At 38.6% G+C, this 26,254-nt stretch overlaps 1 protein-coding gene across 4 annotated transcripts in view; it reads left to right on the top strand.

Annotated features, from left to right (window-relative positions):
* The window catches only part of plekhh1 (pleckstrin homology domain containing, family H (with MyTH4 domain) member 1), a 204,724-nt gene that overhangs the window by 173,193 nt on the left and 5,277 nt on the right, over positions 1-26,254 (top strand). For all 4 annotated transcript variants that reach the window (XM_057859463.1, XM_057859464.1, XM_057859465.1 and 1 more), the window contains 10 exons: positions 4,253-4,435; positions 4,498-4,609; positions 6,296-6,408; positions 10,220-10,396; positions 12,825-12,922; positions 12,984-13,161; positions 16,595-16,750; positions 16,826-16,923; positions 19,542-19,683; positions 19,806-19,924. In XM_057859463.1, coding sequence (XP_057715446.1) covers positions 4,253-4,435; positions 4,498-4,609; positions 6,296-6,408; positions 10,220-10,396; positions 12,825-12,922; positions 12,984-13,161; positions 16,595-16,750; positions 16,826-16,923; positions 19,542-19,683; positions 19,806-19,924 — 1,376 coding nt within the window. The remainder of the gene's footprint in view (positions 1-4,252; positions 4,436-4,497; positions 4,610-6,295; positions 6,409-10,219; positions 10,397-12,824; positions 12,923-12,983; positions 13,162-16,594; positions 16,751-16,825; positions 16,924-19,541; positions 19,684-19,805; positions 19,925-26,254) is intronic.

The raw sequence follows: 26,254 nt of genomic DNA, 5'->3' as shown, positions 1-26,254 counted from the left end.
AGGTTGCTCGTTACTGAAAGAAAGTAATCAGATTACAATAGCGCCATACTCAGTAACACGTTAGTGACAACACTGTTGATGGGGCACAAGACCAAATTTGAAATGTTTATCAGTTTTCTGTTTTCAGGTCAGGTTCTTGTCTTCAGTGTAAAAATTATTGCAAAGGCGAATTTGGAGAAGAAGTTCTCCTAAAACAAAGTAAAGGAGACTGAAAGCATCTAGCTATTAAATCTCCAGGTCCAACTTTGTGGTGGAAGTATGGCAAATATAACCTTTAAATCAGTGTTGTCACTAGCGCGTTACTAAGTAAATGGAAAGCATTAATGGAAAGCCTTAATGGTCATTGACATACAGTACATGTACAGATGACAACGAAATGGCATTTGATGGAAAGCATTGGTTCTGCTGCAAATCTTTTCGCGCCACCAACTCCAGAAATACCGAGCAGTCAAAAACACATACGTATATCATACAACATAGCAGGGATATGACAAGACGCACAGGTCACGTGCAGGAATTTTTTGTACGACAAAAAGGAAACTACCAGTCATGGCTGAAGGAAGGGGGAGAGGCAGAGATAGTAAGAGGCGGGAGCTAACTAGAGGAGAGGAGGGTGTGTGTATGCACGAGTGTATCAGTATTTGTGCGTGCCTGTAGACAAAATAAGTCACAAGGCCCTGTGACCGGCCTTGGGAACAGGATCAAGGGTAACAGATTGGGCTACCTGTGCGGCTCTCCCAGGAGAAGTGAGGGGCGGGATGAGGGGGATCGTGAAGGGAAAGGAAAATTCTAATCAAATTAAGCCGAATCAGTAATTTAATATGTCCAAATACAGTTGATCGTCAGTCAAATTTGCGCTCATCAAGGCGAAGGCGAGACCTTAGGTCCCTTAAGTCATTGCCAACAGTCGCGTTCTGCCTCAACAGTCCCGTCATTTGGCGCCAAATGACATCCACCTTTCTCCATCCTTCCTCGGATCGATCCTTGAATTGCACCGCTTAATCCGTGGACAATTTGTCGATTTCCTTGAAAGCTTCCGTCTTAGAAACTTTCCAGTACAGCAGGGCACCTTCCAAGCCAAGCAGAAGAAACCCCACGACCGTCACACCAAACAGCCAAATATCCTCGATTTCTTCCACGGATAGGACAGTGAGACATGCGGGCTTCCAGTGATCCCATGAATCTCTCATGTAGCCCGCAGCGAAGGTCCCATCCGGGCAAGACGGCTCTCCTGGGGAGAGAGACCAGCTAATCAAATCCATTTTTGTATGAGAGACCAGCAAACAGTTGATCCACAGAGGACAAATATGAAAAAAGCAGACAGACTAGACTGACTAAGATAACAGGAGCAGGAGCAATGAGGAAACACGTCCGCCACCGTCGAAGGCTGGAAGAAAAGTAACGCGTTATTGGAATCTGCAGTCTAACGCATTCATTTTTCCAAACCAGTAATCTGATTAAAGTTAGTTTCCTTAGTGTCTGTGCATTACTATTTTGTTATTGCCTCTTAATGTATGTAGAACGAAGAATATTGTAGTCATGTATAATGAGCATTTTGAATAGTAAATATTAGGAAGGTTCCCACTGCGCGTTCGTTCCCATGGTAACAGCTCATTTGTACTTCCTGTTTTGGTCTCGAGTCACACCCGCTAAGTGTTTTAGGACTGAGAAAGGCATGTGGAATGCGGGTGCACATTCAAGCCGAGTACAGCAACCTGTTGAAATGTGCGAGGGAATGTTGATCTGTGTGCGTTTATGACTGAATGTGAGTATTTTTCCTTGAATCTGGAGGGTTCCAGCGATAGGTTGGAGCTGCAATATGCGTGGCCTTTTCGTAGCTCTGCCGTTGCAATGGTGGGTAGTCATCGGCGAGCATTGTTTACATCATATTTGTGTTGCACATTTATGCCGTGAGGTGACGTGTTTGTTTAGCATTGAGTGTGAAGTGCTTAGTTGCTGCCACGTTTTGTGGCCAAATTGACCGCATGTGTGCAAGGCCTACTTCCGGGTTGTGCGCCTGCCCCCACCTTTGTGTTAATTGCATTGTTTATTGCTTAATTCATTTGTGTGTTGTTGATTATTGTGCAGTCAATTTGCATGGATTTGCATTGGCACTGATATGCTGTTAACCCTGAACCCTAACCTGATGTTTAGAATTTTTTATTTTTGGGTTAATCTTCAATTTATCTTGGGTTTAATTAGTCGGTGGAGTTGATTTCAACAAATTCCATGCAGTTTATCCGTTATTTGTTAGTTTCAGGGCTCCGGAGTGGCTAAACTAGTGCGAGTTAACGGTGGTTAAAATCAACTCCATCGACTACTTAAACCTCCGAAACTCGAAGATTAAGCCACGTGAAAAATTCTGATCTTCCTCTTTAAATTCAGTTATCGCAGTCATTTACATGCGATGACATTTTTCTGTTGTCATTCTTATGTTGAGGCAGCAAAGGGAGAAAAATTCGTAAAAAGTAACCGATAAAAATAATATAAAGTTACAAATTAACTGAATTAGAGAGGGAAAAACAAGCAAAACGAAACTATAGAGGGAAATCCAAGACGTATACCATATTATTAGTGTAGTATTACTGAGATCTCTAGCAACATGCCCTTATATCTGGTTTTAAAAATTGTTTGTGAGGAAAAATGAAAGAAATTTGGATATTATTGTCATTGTCAATGTGCATAGGACTGAGCAATAAATCGATTTTATTGAATTGATTCAAGGTTTTAATTGCGCAGGATTTTTAAGAAGTAATTAGTTCAATTTTTTGTTGTTGTTGTTGTTTTTTGCCAGAAAGAAAATCTAGCAAGCAGTTCTTCAATAGATTATCGAATGAGGGTTTGTTTCTTTTCGGAGCTCATATTTTGTATTTGGGGAGAGAGGAGGAGAGAAAGAGATTATTTTTTAAGAAAAGTTTTACACATTATTTAGTTATACTTGTTCAACATTTTATAATTTATATATATACATATATATTTTTACTCGTTTTCAGCTTTCTGACTTTTGTTCTCATTGTCTCCTTTAAAATTTAGAAAATTAGAAAAAAAAAAATTCTAGGCCATATTGCTCACTCCCAGTTCTTGGTGTAGTGCCTCTTTAACTTATCGTATTGGCCCGAATATAAGATGGTGTTTTTTTGCATTGAAATAAGACTGAAAAAGAGGGGGTCGTCTTATATTTGCCGTCTAGACATTATACCCATTCACGACGCTAGATGGCGCCAGATATCATTGAAGCAATGTTCTGTGATGACATATCTCAGCTGCTCTCCCCATTCATGACGCTAGATGGCGCCAGATATCATTGAAGCGATGTTCTGACATGACAGATCTCAGCTCCTCTCAAGTTTAACCAGTTTGCATTCATTCATTCATTCATTTTCCATGCCGCTTATTCCTCACGAGGGTCGCGGAGGTGCTGGAGCCTATCCCAGCTAACTTCGGGCAGTAGGCAGGGGACACCCTGAATTGGTTGCCAGCCAATCGCAGGGCACAAGGAGACACACAACCATTCACGCACACACTCACACCTACGGACAGTTTAGAGTGTTCAATCAGCCTACCATGCATGTTTTTGGGATGTGGGAGGAAACCGGAGTTCCCGGAGGAAACCCACGCAGGCACGGGGAGAACATGCAAACTCCACACAGGAAGGCCGAAGCCCGGGATTGAACCCTTGATCTCAGAACTGTGAGGCAGACGTGCTAACCACTCAGCCACCGTGCCGCCATACCAGTTTGCATTATTTATTGCAATGTTTTTCCTTATTAAGATTTGTTTCAAGACTAAAGTTACAGTTAGACTTCACTTTGATGGTTAATGCAGTTATTGCAATTTTGTTGTTTTATCACAATACATTGGTTTAATTACATTTCAAAAAACCAGAAGCCATTCATTTACGAATGTGATTACACTTTAATTTACATATTTAAATATATATATATATATTCAAATATATTGTTATAATCATTTGTTTCGGATGTACTGTAATTATTTTCTGTATAAAAATTAATTTGGTGTTCAAAAAGTATTTTTTCAAACTTGAGTCTTGAAAAAGAGGGGGTCGTCTTATAATCAGGGCCGTCATATATTCGGACCAATACGGTACTAGCTGAGTTGGTGGCAATTGATGGCTTACAGCCCTCTCAGTCCAAATGGATTAGACGTCTATCGCCGTCAATGGTCATGAACATGTTAACTTGTCATGACTGATATTTTAAAAGCCAATATTTGGTCCATTTTTGTTTCTCAGTTGCCCCTGGGCCAGCTGCAGTTGCGCTCGGCATCCATCCACGAAGTGGACCGCTCACGCGATTCGGATGAGGACTACGAGGCGGGCGTCCGTGGCGGTTTCCTGTCGTCACACTGCACCCTGGTGGTTAAGCCCGTCGACCAGAGCCCGTCGTACCTTCTGGTCGGCACCAAACAGGAAAAGGTCAGTCGACCGCGATGAGCTCTCAAGCATCTCCCGGATGCTGATGGTAGCTCGGTGGACAGGACGCTTGGCTTTATCACCTGTGCGTAGCGGCGGGAGGCGGAGCCGACCTTAAAGCGGGCACTGAGTGCGAGCGTCTTATCAGCAGATTGCTGGATGGGGACGGAGACGCAGGTGACTGACAGCAAATTCTTAACGTTTGTCAAGGAGGTTTGGGACTTCTTTTTTTGTTGAATGAAAAAAGGGCAACAACTAATTAAATGGTGAGAATAATGTCATAATGTTAGAGCAGTGGTTCTTAACCTTACTAATGGTACCGAACCCCACAGGTTTCACATGTGAATTAACCGAACCCTTTGGAATTGGATTATAAAGCTTTTTTTTTTTTCAAATTCAAAAATGATATATCGAAGCCAGCAATCTAATAATTTAGCAAATTCCCTTTCAAAATTCTTCTCATATTGACAGCATGTTGGTCAAAATTTGAGACCACGCTGCCCATTTGCCTGTTGTATTCCCTCATACCAACTGTGAGTCAACCTTTCACTGAGCAAACCAGTTCCTCCCCCCATCAGATCGAGGACTAGCGGTTAAAAGAAACGGATTAAGCCTGTAAATTGGGAGCAAACCAGTCCAAAACCTGGTCTAAAAGCCACTTTGCCTAGATCTAATCAGCGTACGAAAATAGGGTCTCTTTGACACAAAATATGTGTCTCTTTACCTTCACCGAACCCCTTTAGGCTTACTCATCGAACCCCTGGGTTTCGATCAAACCCCTGGGTTTCGATCGAACCCAGGTTAAGAACAACTGTGTTGGAACAAAAAAAATTTAAAGACTTTTTTTGAGACAAAAAGTTCATTCCTTTTTTGATTGGACTACTTTTTGAGCGGATTTGTTTTCTTTTCTGGTTAAAACATCTATTTTCTTGGGGGAAAAAAACAAATTTTTACGAAAAAAAAAAATTATTCTATTACAAAAATAATGGCATAATCATAGGGTAAACTCATTAGATTGTGAGAATATGGAAAAGTGGTTTAAAAAAGGATATTTTACAAGATTTGAAATTTTTGAGAAAAGCCTTTCAAAAAAAAAAAAAGAATAAATTTATAAGAATTTAGTTTTTTGATTTACCTGTATTTTGAGGGGATTTTAAAAACAATCTATTATTTTATGTATTTAACAATAAAAAAATACAAAATTTAATAACATTTTGATTGAAAAAAATATTTGGCAAGACGTCTGAATTATCCAAGAATAGAGATGTAATCTTTGTGGGGAAAAAGTTACAACCTTTAAAGAAATTATTGTGTTTTATTTTTTTAAAATATTTTTGTCCATTTAATTTTACAAGAATACATGAATTTTAATAATAAAGAGATTTAAATTTAGATTTAAAATTTGTAAACTTTTTTTAAAACCATTTTCTGCAAAAGTCACGATCTTAAAAAATGTAATCTGTATGATGTCGTCAAGAAGTTTCTTTTTCAGTTTTTTAATTTTTTTTTTTTTTTTTTTTTAGAATAACAGTCACAACTTTTGACATATTAAAGAAACGATGTTGTCATTTTTCCTCAAGAAGATACATTCTTCTAATTTGCCTTTTACAAGAAAACATATCTTGTTTAACTGTTTTTGTTTTGTTCATCTGGTGTGACCCCAGACCTCCTTTGCAGTTGTTGCATCAACAAAATGGTTGGATTGATTGCACAATTCTCTATTGTTACTATAAATACACAGGCATTTAGTCAGCACCGAGTTATTTTGACGTCCAGCAGACGGTGTTTACAACTGTCTCGTGTCAGCTGCTGAGTGTTGACGGCAATTCTTTTTGTGTTGTTGTTGTTGTTTGTTTTCCCCAGAGTGCAGCCTGTGGCAGAGCGACGCTTTGTGCTTTTCCAAGGAAGGTCTACGCTCGCCACTCACCACGCTCCCCTCGGAGGCGCTGCAGACGGAAGCTCTCAAACTCTTCAAGGTCCATCTCTTCAAAGTCTTTTTGCCGACAGTTGATGTTGATGCAAAGAAGTAGGACATAACCAGCTACGTATATAGTCGATACTGTACTTGAAATTTAATTCAATATAGTAATGACATGTTACCTACACCCAATATAAAATATACTGTACATGTGTGTATTTTTTTTCTCTGAACACAGTTCAACAAAATTAGTAAGTTAAACAAATAAAGTCAAACAATACGTTTAGAAAGTAATTCCAAATAAACTATATATTTGAAATATGGCGGAAAACACTCAGGTGACTTGAAGTTCCGCTCTGAGACCCCCAATTTGACCAAATTTCAAAATTGTCCTATATGCATGTGTGATACATCATAGGAAAGCTTAAAATCTTTATTTTCTGGGGGAAGAAAAATTTTGAACAGGAGGGCATTAAAAAAAAAAAAAAAAAAAATTTAAACAGCAAAACCCCAACTGGAGGCGAGAGCAGAATTAAAGACGCCATGATTTTAACGAGGTATTATCGCGTACTTCCCTTGTTTCGATCCAAAAACTCCATGTAGCATGTATCATCGAGTGTCAAGACACAGATGTGAATGGCCACAGCTGGTTTTTTGGGGGGGGATTTTATGGGTGAAACATGGTAATATAACAAGGGTCGTGATGCAGAAATCGCAGACATCATGGAGTGGTCGAGATGTTCTTTTTTTATATATTTACCCTTTTAAACGTTTTTTTTTCTTTTTTCTTGTATCGATTATTTATCATCTAACATATTGGGGAAAATGCAACAGTAACAAAAAAAAATACAATTAATCGATAGTTATGAGGTAGATATCCGTGACTTTTTTACAGACGCAATTTTTTTTTATTGTGACGTACAGTAATTTGTTCAAAAGTTTAAAATATGCGAGTGAATAATATTTTAAAGTGTTTTTTTTTTTTTTTTTTTTTAACTACATATTAGACATCAATTAATGATTCTAAGCTAAAAATGACAGACATTTTGAATAATAAATATAATTACTTACCTTCTTTTTGTAGCTGGGTAGAAACAAAACAAAGCGGTTGCGCGACATCTGTAAACATGGGTTTCCAAGGTAAAACGGACAAATTAAAAATAGTTCGGAGGCTTACTGAGCCATGAATCAGCTGTGGCAGCATGTAGACATATTGTTCTATCAAATACAACAGTTCTTTTGCCCTAAAATACAGCAGTTTATTTTAAAGAGGGGTGCAAGAGTAGGAACTGGTTTTTCAGCCTTGTCTGTGTTTTCCGCCTTATACCAAATATGCAAAACTGAAAAAGTTAATGATGATACTGACCTCACACAACACAAATGCTAATTTTTATTCAATTTGAATTTACTGTATACAGCAGTGGTCCCCAACGTTTTTTGTACCACAGATCGGTGTAAAGGCCTTTTTTTTCATGGACCGACAAGGTTTGGCTGAAAAATTAGAGTAAATATAGAATAACACGACAGGGCTGAAAAAATAACATTAGGGGAAGGAAAATGTAACTCAAAGTCTGCTGAATCAACCATTTTTTAACGCCGGCTGCTACTAAAACTTGATGGCAAATATCCTTGGTCGTTGGCATAATGAGTTCTTCTCCATTCGTGAAAGGTTTCTCCGCTTTAGCAATACGGTTCGCCACGAGGTATGATGCCAAAACAAAACAGGCACCTACCTTAGCCATATATGAGTCTCCATGAGCAGCGGCATTAAAAAATATAAAGTCGTTCCCTAAAAACATCCCGATTATTTCTTATAAAAGTATAACACAACTTAAAATGGCTATAAAACAGTCAGATTTTACACTAGATGCACAAAAATCCCGAAATGCAGAGATAATCACCTATATTTTCGGGATCAATCGCAATATTTAACATATCATATAAATTTTTGACCAAAATAGCAACTTATTTTATTTTATTTACTGTTAAGTTTTCAAAAGATAATTAATCACTCAATTTAACATCAGAAATACTTGAGGAAAACATGCAGAATCAATTATAAATAATATGTAAATAGATTATTAATAAATTCTATATACAATCACAATTTATTATAGAATAGAATAGCCTTTTATTATCATTATACACGATATACTTTTAGCGAATGAGGGTAGTGGCCGCCTGGCGTAAAAGGAGCTTTTCTGGCAGAAATTATTGTGAATAAATGCTTAAATCCCCGAATTTTTCATAGATATGGACGTAAAACAGTCTCGATTCATGGTTAAAAGCAAAGAAACCGTGCACTTAGCATTTATTTTACGTATATTGACAAAATACAATGCTACTATGTTAGTGAATGAGGCTAGCAGCCGCCTGGTGTAAAAGGAGCTTTTCTGGCGAAACTTCTTGTAAATAAATGCTTAAATCCCTGAATTCTTTATAGATGTGGACGTAAAACAGTCCTGATTCTTGGTTAAAAGCAAAAGAAACCTTGCAGGTAGCAGGTATTTTATGTAAATATGGCGAATGTGTGGCTCGTCTTTAAGCCGCCTCCATGTGTAAACAAAGAAGAAAATTCTTGCGAATAAATACTTCAATCACCGAATTCTTTATAGATATGGACATAAAACTGTCTCAATTCTTTGTTGAAGGAGCTAAAAACCAGCCAGTTTCGCATCTATGTTACGTATTTATGTCGAAGAATGACGCCAATGCCGTAGCGGTTCCCATTCTCCCATTGATTTTTTTCACAACGTTTCAAATTGCATGCATGGTATGAAAAATATAATATTTACCTTGAATCCTTGAGCAAATCACTCCTGAGAAATCCTTCCTGTTTGTTTGTGGTACAGCTTTCGTAGTTCTTCCAAAATCCAAGCTTAAACCCGGCTTTGACATGACCGTGTGCCACCTTCGACTGACTATTACTAAATGACGATTCAAACTCGGCCCTCTATGGTAAGGTGTCGCTCAAAGAATGATGAAGTGTCACGTCAAGAGTAATGAAGTCTATGACATAACATTTAAAAAAAAGATTTCTTTTTTTTAAATACATTAAGTCTGCGTTAACAGAATAATTGTCTTTTATGTGTTACTGTTGCTAGAAATACCAACAATAAATACAATACATCTATGAATAAACTATCAGTGATAGGAGTAATTATATTTATAATTAAAGGACAACATTTTAGAATATATTTTCCTGTATTTAAAATACATAATTGAAAACCCCTAGTGAATATAAATGGTACAGCGAATTAATATAAATAATTTAATTCTGCTACTCTCCAAAAAATTTGCCTGGCACCGCCAGACTATTCTCCCTGTATTTTTCAAACACTGTGAGAAATAGTCTGGGACCCAGCCCACTAACGGCCTCTCGAACAAGTACAAAATCAACCGTCCAATCAGATTCGTTTATTTGCGTGACGTGCTCTTAAAGATGTTCTTGCGCGCCGAAAGTCGTCTCTACAACAACACAGATGGCGAACGGGAGAGCCGAGAATATGTTCCAATCCGCGGTAAAACTAGTTTCAAATGACCAAAAACACATCGACAGAAGTCATTGACAACAGTCAACATGGCTTGCGGTAGCCATATTGAATAAAGGTCTCCATTTTCTCCGCTCACGCTAATTACTTGTCGCTTTAACAACGTCACATCTGCCCGTCGCTGATTGGTCCACTCCACTGTCTGTTTGCTGTGGCTTGCTCCGCCCTTGGAATTAGATCCGCCGGACGGTCGCCAGACTCACTCGCTGGAACAGCGGTGAGTCTGGTATACCAGGCAACAAAAAAATGTGATGACTCCTCTGCCCACTCCTGGAGTCTTTTTGTAACAACTGTAACTTTAACTCATGTTCTGTTTAGTCGTGTCAGCTGTTCATCAACGTGCCAGTGGAGTCCCCGTGTGTGGACTATCACACGTCACTGGCGCAGAACGCTCTACAGGTGTGCCTGTCGCACCCGGAGCTACACAACGAGATATACTGTCAGCTCATCAAGCAAACTAACTGCCGCACGCCACGCAACTACTCCCTCACACAGGTTTGCGCCTTCTACAGTCAAGCCTTCTCATATGTTTGAGACATTATATGAAAACCTGCAAAGAAATACACTATTGTTCAAAAGTTTGGGGTGATCCAGACAATTTTGTGTTTTCCTTAAAAAATCACACTTTTATTTTTCAAATAAGTTGCAAAATGAACAGAAAATATAGTCAAGACATTGACAAGGTTAGAAATAAGGATTCTTATTTGAAATAATCTTTTTCTCCTTCAAAAACAGAAAATCCATATTGTTTGATTTTTAAAGAATGTATTTGCAAATCATGGAGGAAAATAAGTTTTTGGTCAATACCAAAAGTTTATCTCAATACTTTGTTATGTACCCTTTGTTGGTAATAACGGAGGCCAAACGTTTTCTGTAACTCTTCACAAGCTTTTCACACACTGTTGCTGGTATTTTGGCCCATTCCTCCATGCAGATCTCCTCTAGAGCAGTGATGTTTTTGGGCTGTCGTTGGGCAACACGGACTTTCAACTCCCTCCACAGATTTTCTATGGGGTTGAGATCTGGAGACTCGTTTGGCCACTCCAGGACCTTGAAATGCTTCTTACGAAGTCACCCCTTTTTTGCCCTGGCTGTGTGTTTGGGCTCATTGTCATGCTGAAAGACCTAGCCACGTCTCATCTTCAATGCCCTTGCTGATGGAAGGAGATTTTAACTAAAAATCTCTCGATACATGGCTCCATTCATTTTTTCCTTTACACAGATCGGTCATGGTCCCTTTGCAGAAAAACAGCCCCAAAGCATGATGTTTCCACCCCCATGCTTCACAGTGGGTATGGTGTTCTTCGGATGCAATTCAGTATTCTTTCTCCTCCAAACACGAGAACCCGTGTTTCTACCAAAAAGTTCTATTTTGGTTTCATCTGACCATAACACGTTCTCCCAGTCCTCTTCTGCATCATCCAAATGCTCTCTAGCGAACCGAAGACGGGCCTGGACGTGTACTTCCTTCAGCAGGGGGACACGTCTGGCAGTGCAGGATTTGAGTACCTGGCGGTGCGTTGTGTTACTGATAGTAGCCTTTGTTATTGTGGTCCCAGCTCTCTGTAGGTCATTCACTAGGTCCCCCCGTGTGGTTCTGGGATTTTTGCTCACTGTTCATGTTATCATTTTGACGCCACGGGGTGAGATCTTGCATGGAGCCCCAGATCAAGGGAGATTATCAGTGGTCTTGTATGTCTCCCATTGTCTAATAATTGCTCCCACAGTTGATTTCTTTACACCAAGCGTTTTACCTATTGCAGATTCAGTCTTCCCAGCCTGGTGCAGGTCTACAAATTTGTCTCTGGTGTCCTTCGACAGCTCTTTGATCTTGGCCATAGTGGAGTTTGGAGTGTGACTGACTGAGGTTGTGGACAGGTGTATTTTATACCGATAATGAGTTTAAACAGGTGCCATTAATACAGGTAACGAGTGAAGCCTCGTTAGACCTTGTTAGAAGAAGTTAGACAGCCAGACATCTTACTTACCAAATACTTATTTTCCACTCTAATTTGGAAATAAATTCTTTAAAAATCAAACAATGTGATTTTCTTTTTTTTTTTTTTTTTTTTTCCACATTCTGTCGCTCATGGTTGAGGTTTACTCATGTTGACAATTACAGGCCTCTGTGATCTTTTCAAGTAGGAGAACTTGCACAATTGGTGGTTGATTAAATACTTATTTGCCCCACTGTATTTCTCAAACTAGAGACTCTTATGTACTTGTCTTCTTGCTTGATTGTGCTGCGGGGCCTCCGACTTCTCTTTCTACTCTGGTTAGATCTTGTTTGTGCTGCTCTATGAAGGGAGTGGTACACAGCTTTATAGGAAATCTTCAATTTCTTGGCAATTTCTCTTATGGAATAGCCTTCATTTCTAAGAACAGATTGTCAAGTTTCACGTGAAAGTTGTAATTTCTGGCCATTTTGAGAGTTTAATCAAACCCACAAAGGTGATGCTCCAGATACCCAACTAGCTCAAAGGAAGATTTAGTTGTTGTTTTTTTGAAGAGTTTTATAGCTTTTCTAACCACGTAAACTGTTTTGAGCTGTGCCAACATAATTGCACAAGGTTTTCTAATCATCTATTATCCTTATAAGGCAACTAGCAAGCACAATGTACCATTAGAACACTGGAGTAATGTTTGCTGTAAATGGGCCTCTTTACAAAACTACGTTGTTATTGCATTAAAAAGACGTCGCCAGCTAGAATAGTCATTTACCACATTAATAATGTATAGAGTGTTTTTCTGATTAGTTTAATGTTATTTCCATTGAAAAAAAACTGCTTTTCTTTCAAAAAGGAGGAAATTTCTAAGTGACTCCAAACTTTTGAACGGTAGTGTATACTTATACATTGTTTTTTATAATTGGAAGTTTTATTAGTGGGTTTTTGTATAATGTCTCTGATTTATTTGTTCACAGTGCTGGCAGCTGCTATCATTGTGCGTGGCACTCTTCCTTCCCCAACAGCATTTCCTCTGGTACCTCAAGCAGCACCTGCTCCGAAACGGCGACCCCAGGTGAGAGACGTCTTTGTAATGAGGTCATGCCACAGGTTTCAACTGGGTTTCCTGATCGCAGTAGCGATGTTGGGAAGTACGCTGTGTACTGCCAGCGCTCAGTGGAGAGGACACTGAGCAACGGCGAACGCGAGGCCAAACCGTCACGTATGGAGATTGTCTCTATCTTGCTGAGGAACCCCTATCAACACTCGTTGCCCTTTAGTATCCCGGTGCACTTTATGAACAACACTTACCAGGCAAGGAAGTCATCTAGGCTAGGTTCATACTACAGGTCTTAATGCACAAATCCGATTTTTTTGTCATATCTGTTTTTTTACCGTGCCCATTCGGAGTGCCTTTGTCCATTACGACCATTCAAGTATTACGCATGCGCACTATTTCGCAGTCCGACACGTGCTGAGCAAGAAGACCCACATGCGCAGAAGCATCAAAACAAATGACCACACATGCTGTCATCTGTCATTCCAGGGATATCATATTTTGCTTTTCAAAAAGAGGACACAAATAACAGACATAAATAATCCCTGTTTAGGCTTACTGTATTTTTCAGACTACAAGTCGAGCCTGAGTATAAGTCGCACCAGCCATAAAATGCCCAATGTAGAGAAAAAAAACATATAAGTCGCACCGGAGTATAAGTCGCATTTTGGGGAAATTTACTTGATAAAATCCAACCCATAGAACAGATATGTATTCTTGAAAGGCAATTTAATATAAAAATTAGGGCTGTCAAAATTATCCCGTTAACGGGCGGTAATTAATTTTTAAATTAATCACGTTAAAATATTTGACGCAATTAACGCACATGCCCCGCTCAAACAGATTAAAATGACAGCACAGTGTCATGTCCACTTGTTACTTGTGTTTTTTGGTGTTTTGTCGCCCTCTGCTGGAACTTGGGTGCGACTGATTTTATTGGTTTAAGCACCATGAGCATTGTGTAATTATTGACATCAACAATGGAGAGCTATAAGTTTATTTTTTGATTGAAAATTTTACAAATTTTATTAAAACGAAAACTTTAAGAGGGGTTTTAATATAAAATTTCTAAAACTTGCACTAGCATTTATCTTTTAAGAACTACAAGTCTTTCTATCCATGGATCGCTTTAACAGAATGTTAATGATGTTAATGCCATCTTGTTGATTTATTGTTATAATAAACAAATACAGTACTTATGTACCGTATGTTGAATGTATATATCCATCTTGTGTCTTATCTTTCCATTCCAATAATAATTTACAGAAAAATACGGCATATTTTATAGATGGTTTTAATTGCGATTGATTACAATTATTTTTTAAGCTGTGATTAACTTGATTAAAAATTTTAATTGTTTTACAGCCCTAATAAAAATACAATGGAGAAATCATGCTGACTAAGTGTACAGTGTACAGTGCATGAACAACAAAATGCGAATATACTGTCCTCACCAGGACACTACGGCACGGTCCTTGCTATACAGCGAGCTAAACTCCCAAATGACGATGCTGGACGTCCGTAACATTTGCTGAATCTATTTCGTCCTCGATACTAAACAGGTTTGCATCAACGTAAATAAATGATAATTAGGTGCAATTACAGCAATGACACAAACGGTTAGCATCCATTCGCTAGCATTAGCACATCGTTCACACAACCAAAAAACTGGCTCTAAGTGTCAGATCGCGGATGGAAAACACACAACAACAATAGAAAAGATGATACACACAGGCGTTGCCTCTGTAAAGATATTTTACAAGCATAAACAATGAACATAGGTTCGCAGCCATGTCTCTCTCTCGCTCTCGCCCACTCGCTCAGAGACGCTGCGTAGCTGTCCGTCGTCTTCTGGTGTGTGAGCGCTCTTCTTCGCGTAAACAAGTGCGAGTGCGCCCCCACGTGGGCGTGAAAGCGCCACAAACTAAAAGCATGCATTTCAATATAAAAAAGTCAAGAATACAATTGAACACACATTGCCTAAGGCAGAACGCGAACGTGGCCATAGCTATTAAGAGTTATTCAGATAACTGTAGCATGAAGAATGTGCTAACAAGTTTACCAAACCATCAGTGTCAATCCAAAACACCAAAATAACATGTGAAATGATATCATAATGTGTTAATAATTTCACACATAAGTCACTCTTGAGTATAGGTCGCACCCCCAGCCAAACTATGGAAAAAACTGCGACTCATAGTCCGAAAAATGCAGTATATTCAAAGTTTATATGGATCAATAGCTTGCACGCACTGTCCGTGTATGTCACACGCACATACGGGCAGTTTGCCCCGACTCTCGGCCGTGTAGGCAATGTTGAAATATTGCTCATATAGAGCAGAGAGAAAACCGATCATTCTCAGGCTTATCCTCAAGACATTTTTTTTTTTAATGATTTTTGTCAACCCCGGCCCTTCCCCAAAAGCCATGTTCAATGCAAGCTAGGCGCTAATAATGCACAGCTGCACCGCTACCGTAGCGTAATGGGGCGCCGTTTGTAAAGCAGCACATGCTCAAAATTACGACAACATTTTCTCACATTTAGCACCACACAGTGTTTAAAACGTGGTGTGAAATTTTTAGAGTCACATTATTTTGCTCATTTACAACATTATTTAGCAACTTAAATATTTATTTTTAAATAAGAAGTTTTGGACCTGATTGTTTAAATCCAGAACTTAATATTTAATTTAAATCTTAAATTTATATCCTATATCCTGAATCTGGGAATGGTGGGAACTAAATATTTAGCTTAATATGCAAATTCACATGATCCTATATCCTAAATCAGGAAACGGTTGGAACTAAATATTTAGTTTAATATGCAAATTCACATGACCGGAGACCGGAAGTAACAAAATAAAAGCTGGTGGAGCAGCTCAGACAATCTGTTTACGTTGCTTGAAAATGAATAAAACCTACTCAACGGTGGCAGTCTGCTCTTGGACATGAGTCATTGTGATAATAACAATATATAAGTAAAATACATATTTAGGAGAAACTATTTAAAGAGTATTTTGTGTGCTCCAGCTTTTATTTAGTCACTTCCAGTCTCCAGTCATGTGAATTTGCATATTAAGCTACTGTAAATATTTAGTTCCAACCGTTTCCTGATTTAACATTTAGGATATAGGATATAAGTTTAAGATTTAAATTAAATATTTAGTTCTGTATTTAAACAATCAGGTCCAAAACTTATTTAAAAATAAATATTTAAGTTATTAAATAATGTTGTAAATGTGCAAAAAAAAAAGTGACTCTAAAAATTTCACACCATTTTAAACACTGTGTGGCGCTAAATGTGAGAAAATGTTGTCGTAATTTTGAGCATGTGCTGCTTTACAAGCGGCGTCCCATATAGCGTCTCTCTCGCTCTTTGATGACATAATTGCTGCATGAATTCCGATTTGGGAGACTGGACAGTACAGACCACCGCGATAGTCTGGAAAAATGTGGCCCAGATCGGATTTGAACCACTTACGAAAGTGACCCAGATCGGATTTGAAATGGTCTCGTTCTATGCGACTTGTCACGTTCAGACCGTCAAGTTAATGCCTCACTCAAGTCGGAAAAACACGAAAAAGTCGGATTCGTGCATTAAGACCTGTAGTATGAACTTAGCCATAGACGGCCAATGCATTCAAACTGGGAGGGATTATGGTCATTAACAGCATTCTTTTTCCCTCGCAGGTGGTGGGTTTTGACGGCTCCACCACTGTAGAAGAGTTCCTCAACACGCTTAACCAAAGGATCGGCATGCGCAGTCCTCAGCTGTCCGGCTTTGCGCTCTTTACTGACGACCCATCTGGAAAAGAGCTGGAACACTGCTTGCTGCCCACCACCAAGGTGTATTGTACATAATCATTACTTCATGTGACGCTATTGTCGTCATACAATAACTTTGATTCCGTTTTCCTCCAGATTTGTGATGTTATTTCCAAATGGGAGCAGGCTCTCAAGGAGATTCACCCGGGCAAGAATGAGGGAACGCGCATTGTACGACTGACTTACAAGAACAGGTTGGATGTTGATATTGTCGACTTGAACAGAAATTGAGACTTTATGATGTTATTCAAAAAAGTATTCTGCTCACAGAAATACAAATTTAGAACAAAATGCAAGTTCAAATCAACAAAAGATCCCAAAGGACTTCACAGAAAATTGATTTAAAATAAGACATTAAATACCGCAATTTTCAGACTATAAGGCGCACCTGACTATGAGCTGTCACCCACCAAATTTGACACGAAAACGGCATTTGTTCATAGATAAGCTGCAATTAACTATAAGCCACAACTGTCCTTACTGTATAATGGGATATCTTCACCAAAAGATATTAACCGGTAACACTTTATTTGACAGCGGCATCGTAAGACTGTCATCAGACCAAATGAACCACCAGGAAGCTTTAAACCAATTGGCTGCAACGCTTCATTGCTTCAAGAAGCTTCATTTGGCCATCACTGCTCCACTTGCTCTCAACACTGTTGTCCTCCAACATGCCTCCTAGCATGCATTGCAGCGCTACAGATTTAAATAACAATCAAAATTCATGTTCTGTGCTAATTTCTTCAGTTACTGTCCCAGTTTCATTAATTGCTAGTTATGGTGTTTGGAGAGTGGCGCCATAAGACAATCATAATTATGACATGACACTGCCGTGGGCATAAATGAATGCATATGACATATGTCATTTTGTGTCATCTGGCAAATTATCTAACTTTTGAATGAATGTAAAAGATCCAAGTTGGACATAAATGTTTAGTTTAGTTAGTGACAAAACTCTCCAGGTGAGACTTTAGTGACATCTGTCATAAGCATTCATTAATGCCAATGACCGTATCATGTCATAATTATGGCGTTGTTATGGCAGTCTTATGATGCCGCCGTCAAATAAAATGTTACCTATTAACTAGGGCTGTCAAACGATTAAAATTTTTAATCGAGTTAATTACAGCTTAAAAATTAATTAATCGTAATTAATCGCAATTAATCGCAATTCAAACCATATATAAAATATGCCATATTTTTCTGTAAATTATATATATATTCTGTAAAATAAATTGTTGGAATGGAAAGATAAGACACAAGATGGGTATATACAGTGGGGAGAACAAGTATTTGATACACTGCTAATGGGAAAACCCATTGGCAGTGTATCAAATACTTGTTCTCCCCACTGTACATTCAACATACGGTACATAAGGACTGTAGTGGGCATTTCACTCTACTGTCATTTAAATCTGTCTATGCTGTCCTCACTCCGAAGCGTCTACTTTTTCCAAAGCTAGACAGCTAGTGAACGACGCCTTAATAATCAGACTTCTTCCTTTTTCATCTGGTTTATTAATAAAGAAGCCTCAAACCATTGTCCTCTTTAGACCGTCATAAAACTAAAAAAAAAAGTACACAAGCATTGCATTAGCAACAACGTTAGCTTAGCACGCTATACAGGTTCACTAAACATAAACAAAAAGCGTCTCTTACAAAAAATAGAACATTTCGCTTACTAACATAATATGTACATTCTTTACAACAACCATACTTACGGACAAATCTTGTCCAAGGATCATATAAGCACAACATTACAACGTAGGCGTCAGCCCGAGACGTCGTGCAGCCATATTGAACTGGCAAGAAAAAAATAAACCATGTCGCAAAGCGACCACAAGAGTTCGCTGTTAGACAGCACAAAAAGCCTTGCTGTAAACTTACCAAAAGGCAGAATACTGTCTGAGCGGGACATGTGCGTTAATTGCGTCAAATATTTTAACGTGATTAATTTAAAAAATTAATTACCGCGCTTTAACGCGATAATTTTGACAGCCCTACTATTAACCCAAATAAATCAACAAATAAGCTGCAATGGACGATAAGCCACAGGGTTCAAAATGACAGAAAAAAAGTAGCAGCTTATGGTCTGAAAATTAAGGTAAATCAATGAATAAGTATCAATGAACATTTCTTCCGATCTTCATTTCGTGGGGAATCTAAATGCAGAAAAATCTGTTAAACCAATAAATGTAATGAGGGAAAAAGATATACATACAGTAGAAATAGTGTGTTTAAAATGATTCAAGCCCTACTAGCAAATGGTGTTGACATTATATTTTTATTTCATTCATCATTAACTGTTGAAATAAACACTAAAGTGTAATTTAGACAAATGTAATTGTTGATTATACAAGCTTTAATTTGATATTATATATTAGAGAAAAGAAATGTCATCCTGCAACACTTTACTGCAGTGGGGGTGGAATAATTTCTAACACATATTTTGGTGATAAGAAAAATACTGTTGGTGTATGAAAACAGTCAAAATCTACTGGACTTCTTTCACTGTCAATGGCAGCCACTAAGTTATCAAAAAAAAAAAAAATCAAAATACTGTACTGTTTATATGTACTGTATTCAGGTTATCTGTGGGGTTTTAAAAAATGGTTCTTAAATTTTATTCATTATGGTCTTAAAAAAGCTGTAAAAAGTCTTAAATTTGGCTTGTAGAACCCTGCAGAGACCTTGGTACTGTATATATGTATTGTTTTAAGTCTGAAATGTGTTGCTAGCATCCAAATGTAGGTGTAAATCAATATGACAATGGTGTTGATAACATTAGGGTTTGTACTTTCGACCGCAGGCTTTGCTTCCGCTCTCAGGTCAAAGGCGAAACGGAGCGTGAGCGCCTCCTGCTGGCCCATCAGGTGAACGACAACGTGCAGCAGGGTTTCTTCCCTGTCAACAAAGAGCTGGCGCTGGAAGTAGCGGCCCTCATGGCACAGGTATACGCACCACTTGGAACTGTATTTACAGATGTTGAGGACGTCAATATGGAAGTAATAGAGTAGTTTGTGGGAGAGCCACCTGTATTTACCTGCTTTCTGCTTTTTTTTTTTTTTTCAAGGTGGAGCACGGCGATCTGGAGCGAACGACCCAGCCCAAGTCTCAGCTGGTGATCCTGCAGGCTTTGGAGCGCTTCTACCCAAAACGTTACAAGCGCAATTGCAGCGCTGAACACTTGAGGTTAGATGTGCAAAAAAACACACATCGTAAGTTCATTGAAGACTGAAAATTGCCCATAGGAATGTGAATGTTCATCAAGAAACAGTTGCAGAGATGTGGGACAAATAATACCGTTTTTTTTTTTTTTTTTTTTTTCCCCCGGACTATAAGCCGCTACGTTTTACCTCATTTTTAATCCTGCGGGTTATTTGTTGGTTTATTTGGGTTAATAGGTAACACTTTATTTGACAGTGGCGTCATAAGCCTGTCATAAGACAGTCATAATTATGACATGACTCTATCGTGGGCATTACGGAATGCCTATGACAGATGTCATTAAGTGTCATTCAGCAAATTATGGCACTAACTCCATTTATGTCCAACTCGGATCTTTTACATCTATTCAAAAGTGAGATAATTTACTGGATGACATTCAATAACATCTGTTATAAGCATCCGTTAATGCTCTTGACAGTGTGATGTCATAGTTATGATTGTCTTATGACAGTCTTATGGCGCCACGGTCAAATAAAGTGTTACCAGATACCATAACTAGTTTTTAATGAAACAACTAGAACAGTAACTGAAGACATTTATAGCACAGAACATGAAATTTGATTGTTATTTACATCTGTAGCGCTGCAATGCATGCTCTGAGGCATCTTGGATGACAATGTTGTTGACAGCAGGTGGCAGCAGAGGTTGACTGTCTGCCCCAAGGGAGCGGTGATGGCCAAATGAAGCTTCATGAAGCTTCATGGTGGCTCATTTGGTCTTACAACGGTCTTAAGATGCTGCTGTCAAATAAATTGTTACCGGTTAATATCTTTTGGTGTAAATATCCCATAATACAGTGAGGACAGCTGCGGCTTATCTATGAACAAATGTCGTTTTTGTGTCAAATTTGGTGGGGCGCGGCTTATAGTCAGGTGCGCTTTATAGTCCAAAAATTAGTGTTCATGGATTGCTGGAAATATATGAAAAAACATCTCTCACTCTGATATAAGACAATAAGAAAGCAATCAAAAACAGAACTTTGTCTTTTTTATTAAATACAGTATGTTAAGGGACAATTTTTATACATTTTTAATTTTGATCCAATCCCTTAAAAGGTAGTATTAAATTGGGTTTCTCCAGTGTTTTATGAGCCTGGCAGGCTGAAAGCCTTTTTTTTGTATTTGTACTGTATTTTCAGGAGTGACTACACCTGGCCTCTTCACTAATTCATTGCCATTCACTGCGCTAAACATTTAAAGTGCTTGTGACACGAAAAAGCATGTTTATTTCATAATACACGCGGTATTTTATGCTCCTGAATGATATGGACCGCTTGGATGTGTGTGGAAGCGATCGCTATATTTATTTAGTTTTTTGAATCCCGCGCCAGGAAAATGAGTGACTTCCGGCTTCGGTCTCGCATTGAGGAGGAGGGCGCTGTGACGTGTACGGTAGAAGACGTCCTCTTCACGCTACAGTGTACTGTTGTGTATGAGGACGAAGGATTCAGCTGATTTTGCGGATTAATACTTTTATTTTTTGCATCACGCCAGCCAAACGGCTGCAGAAAAATCATTCTGTATGCGGGAGAGGCGTATGCGCCTTTTTGGAGTTTCAAAAGGTTCCCATTCACCGTGGATATTTACTGTGGGACCATTGGACTTACAAGGAAGTGAGTAAACATCTTGTTTTGTATTATGTCAAATACGAATACAGTGATTACAAAGTAAACACTATAAAATTCCTTTAAATAAAGGACTACTTACGTTTGATCATTGATAGGCATGTAAAAAGCTATCCTCACGCTCATTAGCAGTTAGCACGTTAGCTACACAACAATTCCAGCCACCCTCCTCCAGGGAACGAACTGTAAATTGCTCTCCGCCGGGCGGTTTGCCGATCCGCAAAGAAACTCGACAACCGGGTCGTCATGTCAAATAATCCAGGCTAGTTATGTGTGATTTTCCACTTCGAAGACTTTGAAACATCCCTCGGTTCGGGTTAGCATGTCGGCTAGCTGTCACTCCTTCTGGTCTGTTTACATTCTCCGAAGCCGGGGAAGGGAAATGACATATGTCCAATTTAGGTGTCATAAAATATCGTTCGGCAGGTGTGACAGTAAAGGTAAAGTCGACTGTTTTGACCATTATGGAGTAATTTTGCCATGTCGTCTTGAATAAATGGATTTTTATTATTTTATATTCCATTTAGCACAAGATTGTTATTTGTCATGACCATGCCATTTATTTAGCAATTGGGGAAAGTACTTGGGTAAAAAGAATATCCTGTAAAAATATTGAAGTAAAGAGACAGAAACAATGACATTTTGCCGCTCTCTTCGTCGCGTTTTCCTCATTGTGAATAGTTCCCCCTCGACGGGCTGACTGGTCCTTCTCAAGCCATTTATATAGCTATTGGGGAAAAATACTTGGATAAAAAGAATATCCTGTAAAAATATTGAAGTAAAGAGACAGAAACAATGACATTTTGCCGCTCTCTTCGTCGCGTTTTCCTCATTGTGAATAGTTCCCCCTCCACGGGCTGACTGGTCCTTCTCAAGCCATTTATATAGCTATTGGGGAAAATACTTGGATAAAAAGAATATCCTGTAAAAATATTGGTAGTAGAGAGACTGAAACAATGACATTTTGCAGCTTTCTTCGTCTCGTTTTCCTCGTTCTGAACAATTCCCCCTCAATGGGCTGAATAGTAAAACCGATGAGCCTAGTCTACCGCTGACGTCATCCACCTGTTGGGGACGCTAAAGCCCTATAATTGTAGGCGTGGCTAACCGGCAGATTAAAAGACTAATTTCTCGTCATCTGCGCTTTGCTAAATTGTTGTATATGGTCGAATCGTCTCAAAATATGATTCTAATTCACATAATAATGCCATTTAAGACTTTTTTTCTGGTGTCGTATGCTCTTTAAACCATATAGACAAAATGGATTGGACGGCTATTGTCATTAGTGACAACTAGTGATGTCACGGATTACTTAAAAAAGTCATTTAATTTCTGATTACTGATTACACCTAAAAAAAGTAATCTAGTTACTTTACTGATTACGTTATTATCAAAGTAACTAAGTTACTTTAAAAGTAACTAATCAGTTACTTTTTACCGATTTTTCTCCTTTTGCTGCCTCAACATAAAAATAACAGAAAAATGTCATCGCGTGTAATTGAGTTTTTCACATAAGGCTTAATCTTTGAGTTAGCGGGGGTTTAATTAGTCGATGGAGTTGATTTCAACCACCATTGACTCGCCCTAGCTTAGCCATTCCGGAGCCCTAAAACTAACAAATAACTGACAAACTGCACGAAATTTGTTTAAATTAACTTCAACGACTAATTAAACCCCCGCTAACTCCAAGATTAAGCCTAATGTAAAAAATTCTGAACTTCCCCTTTGAAATAAAGACCTAGCTGCTAAAATGTTGTCTATAAAAGTTGTAAAGCAATAAAACAAACAACAAAAATTAATGAAATGAACAAAAATCCTACAACGTACAGTTTTCATAATGGGTCAAAATCATTTTTCGAACAGATCATGTGACTAGCAACTTGGAGACTATGCTTTGCTTAGCCAAAACTTCACCAGAGGAGGCAAGATATATATTTAGAATTTCTTTAAACCTAAGCTTTCAAATGCTACCAACAACATCTTGAACAGTTGATTGAACTCGAACAGTGTCAAGATGTGTGTGTGTATATATATATATATATATATATATATATATATATATATATATATATATATATATATATACAGTGCCTTGCAAAAGTATTCGGCCCCCTTGAATCTTGCAACCTTTCGCCACATTTCAGGCTTCAAACATAAAGATATGAAATTTAATTTTTTTGTCAAGAATCAACAACAAGTGGGACACAATCGTGAAGTGGAACAACATTTATTGGATAATTTAAACTTTTTTAACAAATAAAAAACTGAATAGTGGGGCGTGCAATATTATTCGGCCCCTTTACTTTCAGTGCAGCAAACTCACTCCAGAAGTTCAGTGAGGATCTCTGAATGATCCAATGTTGTCCTAAATGACGGATGATGATAAATAGAATCCACCTGTGTGTAATCAAGTCTCCGTATAAATGCACCTGCTCTGTGATAGTCTCAGGGTTCTGTTTAAAGTGCAGAGAGCATTATGAAAACCAAGGAACACACCAGGCAGGTCCGAGATATTGTTGTGGAGAAGTTTAAAGCCGGATTTGGATACAAAAAGATTTCCCAAGCTTTAAACATCTCAAGGAGCACTGTGCAAGCCATCATATTGAAATGGAAGGAGCATCAGACCACTGCAAATCTACCAAGACCCGGCCGTCCTTCCAAACTTTCTTCTCAAACAAGGAGAAAACTGATCAGAGATGCAGTCAAGAGGCCCATGATCACTCTGGATGAACTGCAGAGATCTACAGCTGAGGTGGGAGAGTCTGTCCATAGGACAACAATCAGTCGTACACTGCACAAATCTGGCCTTTATGGAAGAGTGGCAAGAAGAAAGCCATTTCTCAAAGATATCCATAAAAAGTCTCGTTTAAAGTTTGCCACAAGCCACCTGGGAGACACACCAAACATGTGGAACAAGGTGCTCTGGTCAGATGAAACCAAAATTGAACTTTTTGGCCACAATGCAAAACGATATGTTTGGCGTAAAAGCAACACAGCTCATCACCCTGAACACACCATCCCCACTGTCAAACATGGTGGTGGCAGCATCATGGTTTGGGCCTGCTTTTTCTTCAGCAGGGACAGGGAAGATGGTTAAAATTGACGGGAAAATGGATGCAGCCAAATACAGGAACATTCTGGAAGAAAACCTGTTGGTATCTGCACAAGACCTGAGACTGGGACGGAGATTTATCTTCCAACAGGACAATGATCGAAAACATAAAGCCAAATCTACAATGGAATGGTTCAAAAATAAACGTATCCAGGTGTTAGAATGGCCAAGTCAAAGTCCAGACCTGAATCCAATCGAGAATCTATGGAAAGAGCTGAAGACTGCTGTTCACAAACACTCTCCATCCAACCTCACTGAGCTCGAGCTGTTTTGCAAGGAAGAATGGGCAAGAATGTCAGTCTCTCGATGTGCAAAACTGATAGAAACATACCCCAAGCGACTTGCAGCTGTAATTGGAGCAAAAGGTGGCGCTACAAAGTATTAACGCAAGGGGGCCGAATAATATTGCACGCCCCACTTTTCAGTTTTTTATTTGTTAAAAAAGTTTAAATTATCCAATAAATTTTTTTCCACTTCACGATTGTGTCCCACTTGTTGTTGATTCTTGACAAAAAATAAAAATTTTATATCTTTATGTTTGAAGCCTGAAATGTGGCGAAAGGTTGCAAGGTTCAAGGGGGCCGAATACTTTTGCAAGGCACTGTATATATATACAGTATTGGCCAAAAGTTTGGAGACACCTCAAAGGTTGATACTTTGAAGAATGTAGAATACAAAACCTGTTTTTAGTTATTTCACGTTTTTTTGCCATTCCACATGTTCGTTTATAGTTTTGATGTCTTCAGTGAGAATTTACAATAGTAGTGAAAATACATAAAATGCAAAAATGATGAAGTGTGTCCAAACTTTTGACTTTAGTTTCAGAGTCTTCAACATGCTTCTCCCCCAGTCCCACAAATGTAAAACTCCGCCTATGATTACAAACTCTAACTATAAAATGTACATAATTACACATATTATAAAGGCTGGTTACAAACTGTAGAATTGCTGGCTGTCTCGCTACCTGTCGGCTTTGTTTCGAGTTTTTTTCGCGTTGTGCTTCCTTGTTGAATTGGATGTTGAGTTTTTAGCGGTCGACAGTCTTTCTGAGCCAGCGCACAGTTTGCAACGCACGGAGATATTTTTGTCATCTTTACTGGACAGAAATGTGAAGTAATGGCTGTATTTCCATTGAGTAAATGCAGCCGTTTGTGGTATATTCTGACAAGGTAGCCAGGCTATGTTGTTGACCGCCGTGGTAGATGGTGCGCACACAGCATGGTAATACACGAGATCCGTTTTTTTTTCCGATGAGAAAACGTAAGATGTGATGTCACTCCCAAATTCAAGAGCAGTATTTCTATTCAAATGGTCTTTGTATGGTCCACTACAGTATTCTTCATTCTACATACAGTATGAGGCAACAATAAGGGTGTAACGGTACATGTATTTGTATTGAACCGTTTCGGTACGTGGTGCTCGGTTCGGAACGGAGGCGTACCGAACGAGTTTCTGACGTAATGTAACCCTTACTTTTCGAGGCTGTGAGTCGATCGGGTTACAGTTTCTTTGTGTAGATTATATTTACTCTGTCTTTTCTACTATAATGAGGACCAAC

Source organism: Corythoichthys intestinalis, chromosome 15 (assembly GCF_030265065.1).
Source record: "Corythoichthys intestinalis isolate RoL2023-P3 chromosome 15, ASM3026506v1, whole genome shotgun sequence".
Taxonomy (NCBI): domain Eukaryota; kingdom Metazoa; phylum Chordata; class Actinopteri; order Syngnathiformes; family Syngnathidae; genus Corythoichthys; species Corythoichthys intestinalis.
The sequence above is the reverse complement of the archived record's forward strand: the minus strand, read 5'-3'. Positions and strand labels throughout refer to the sequence as shown.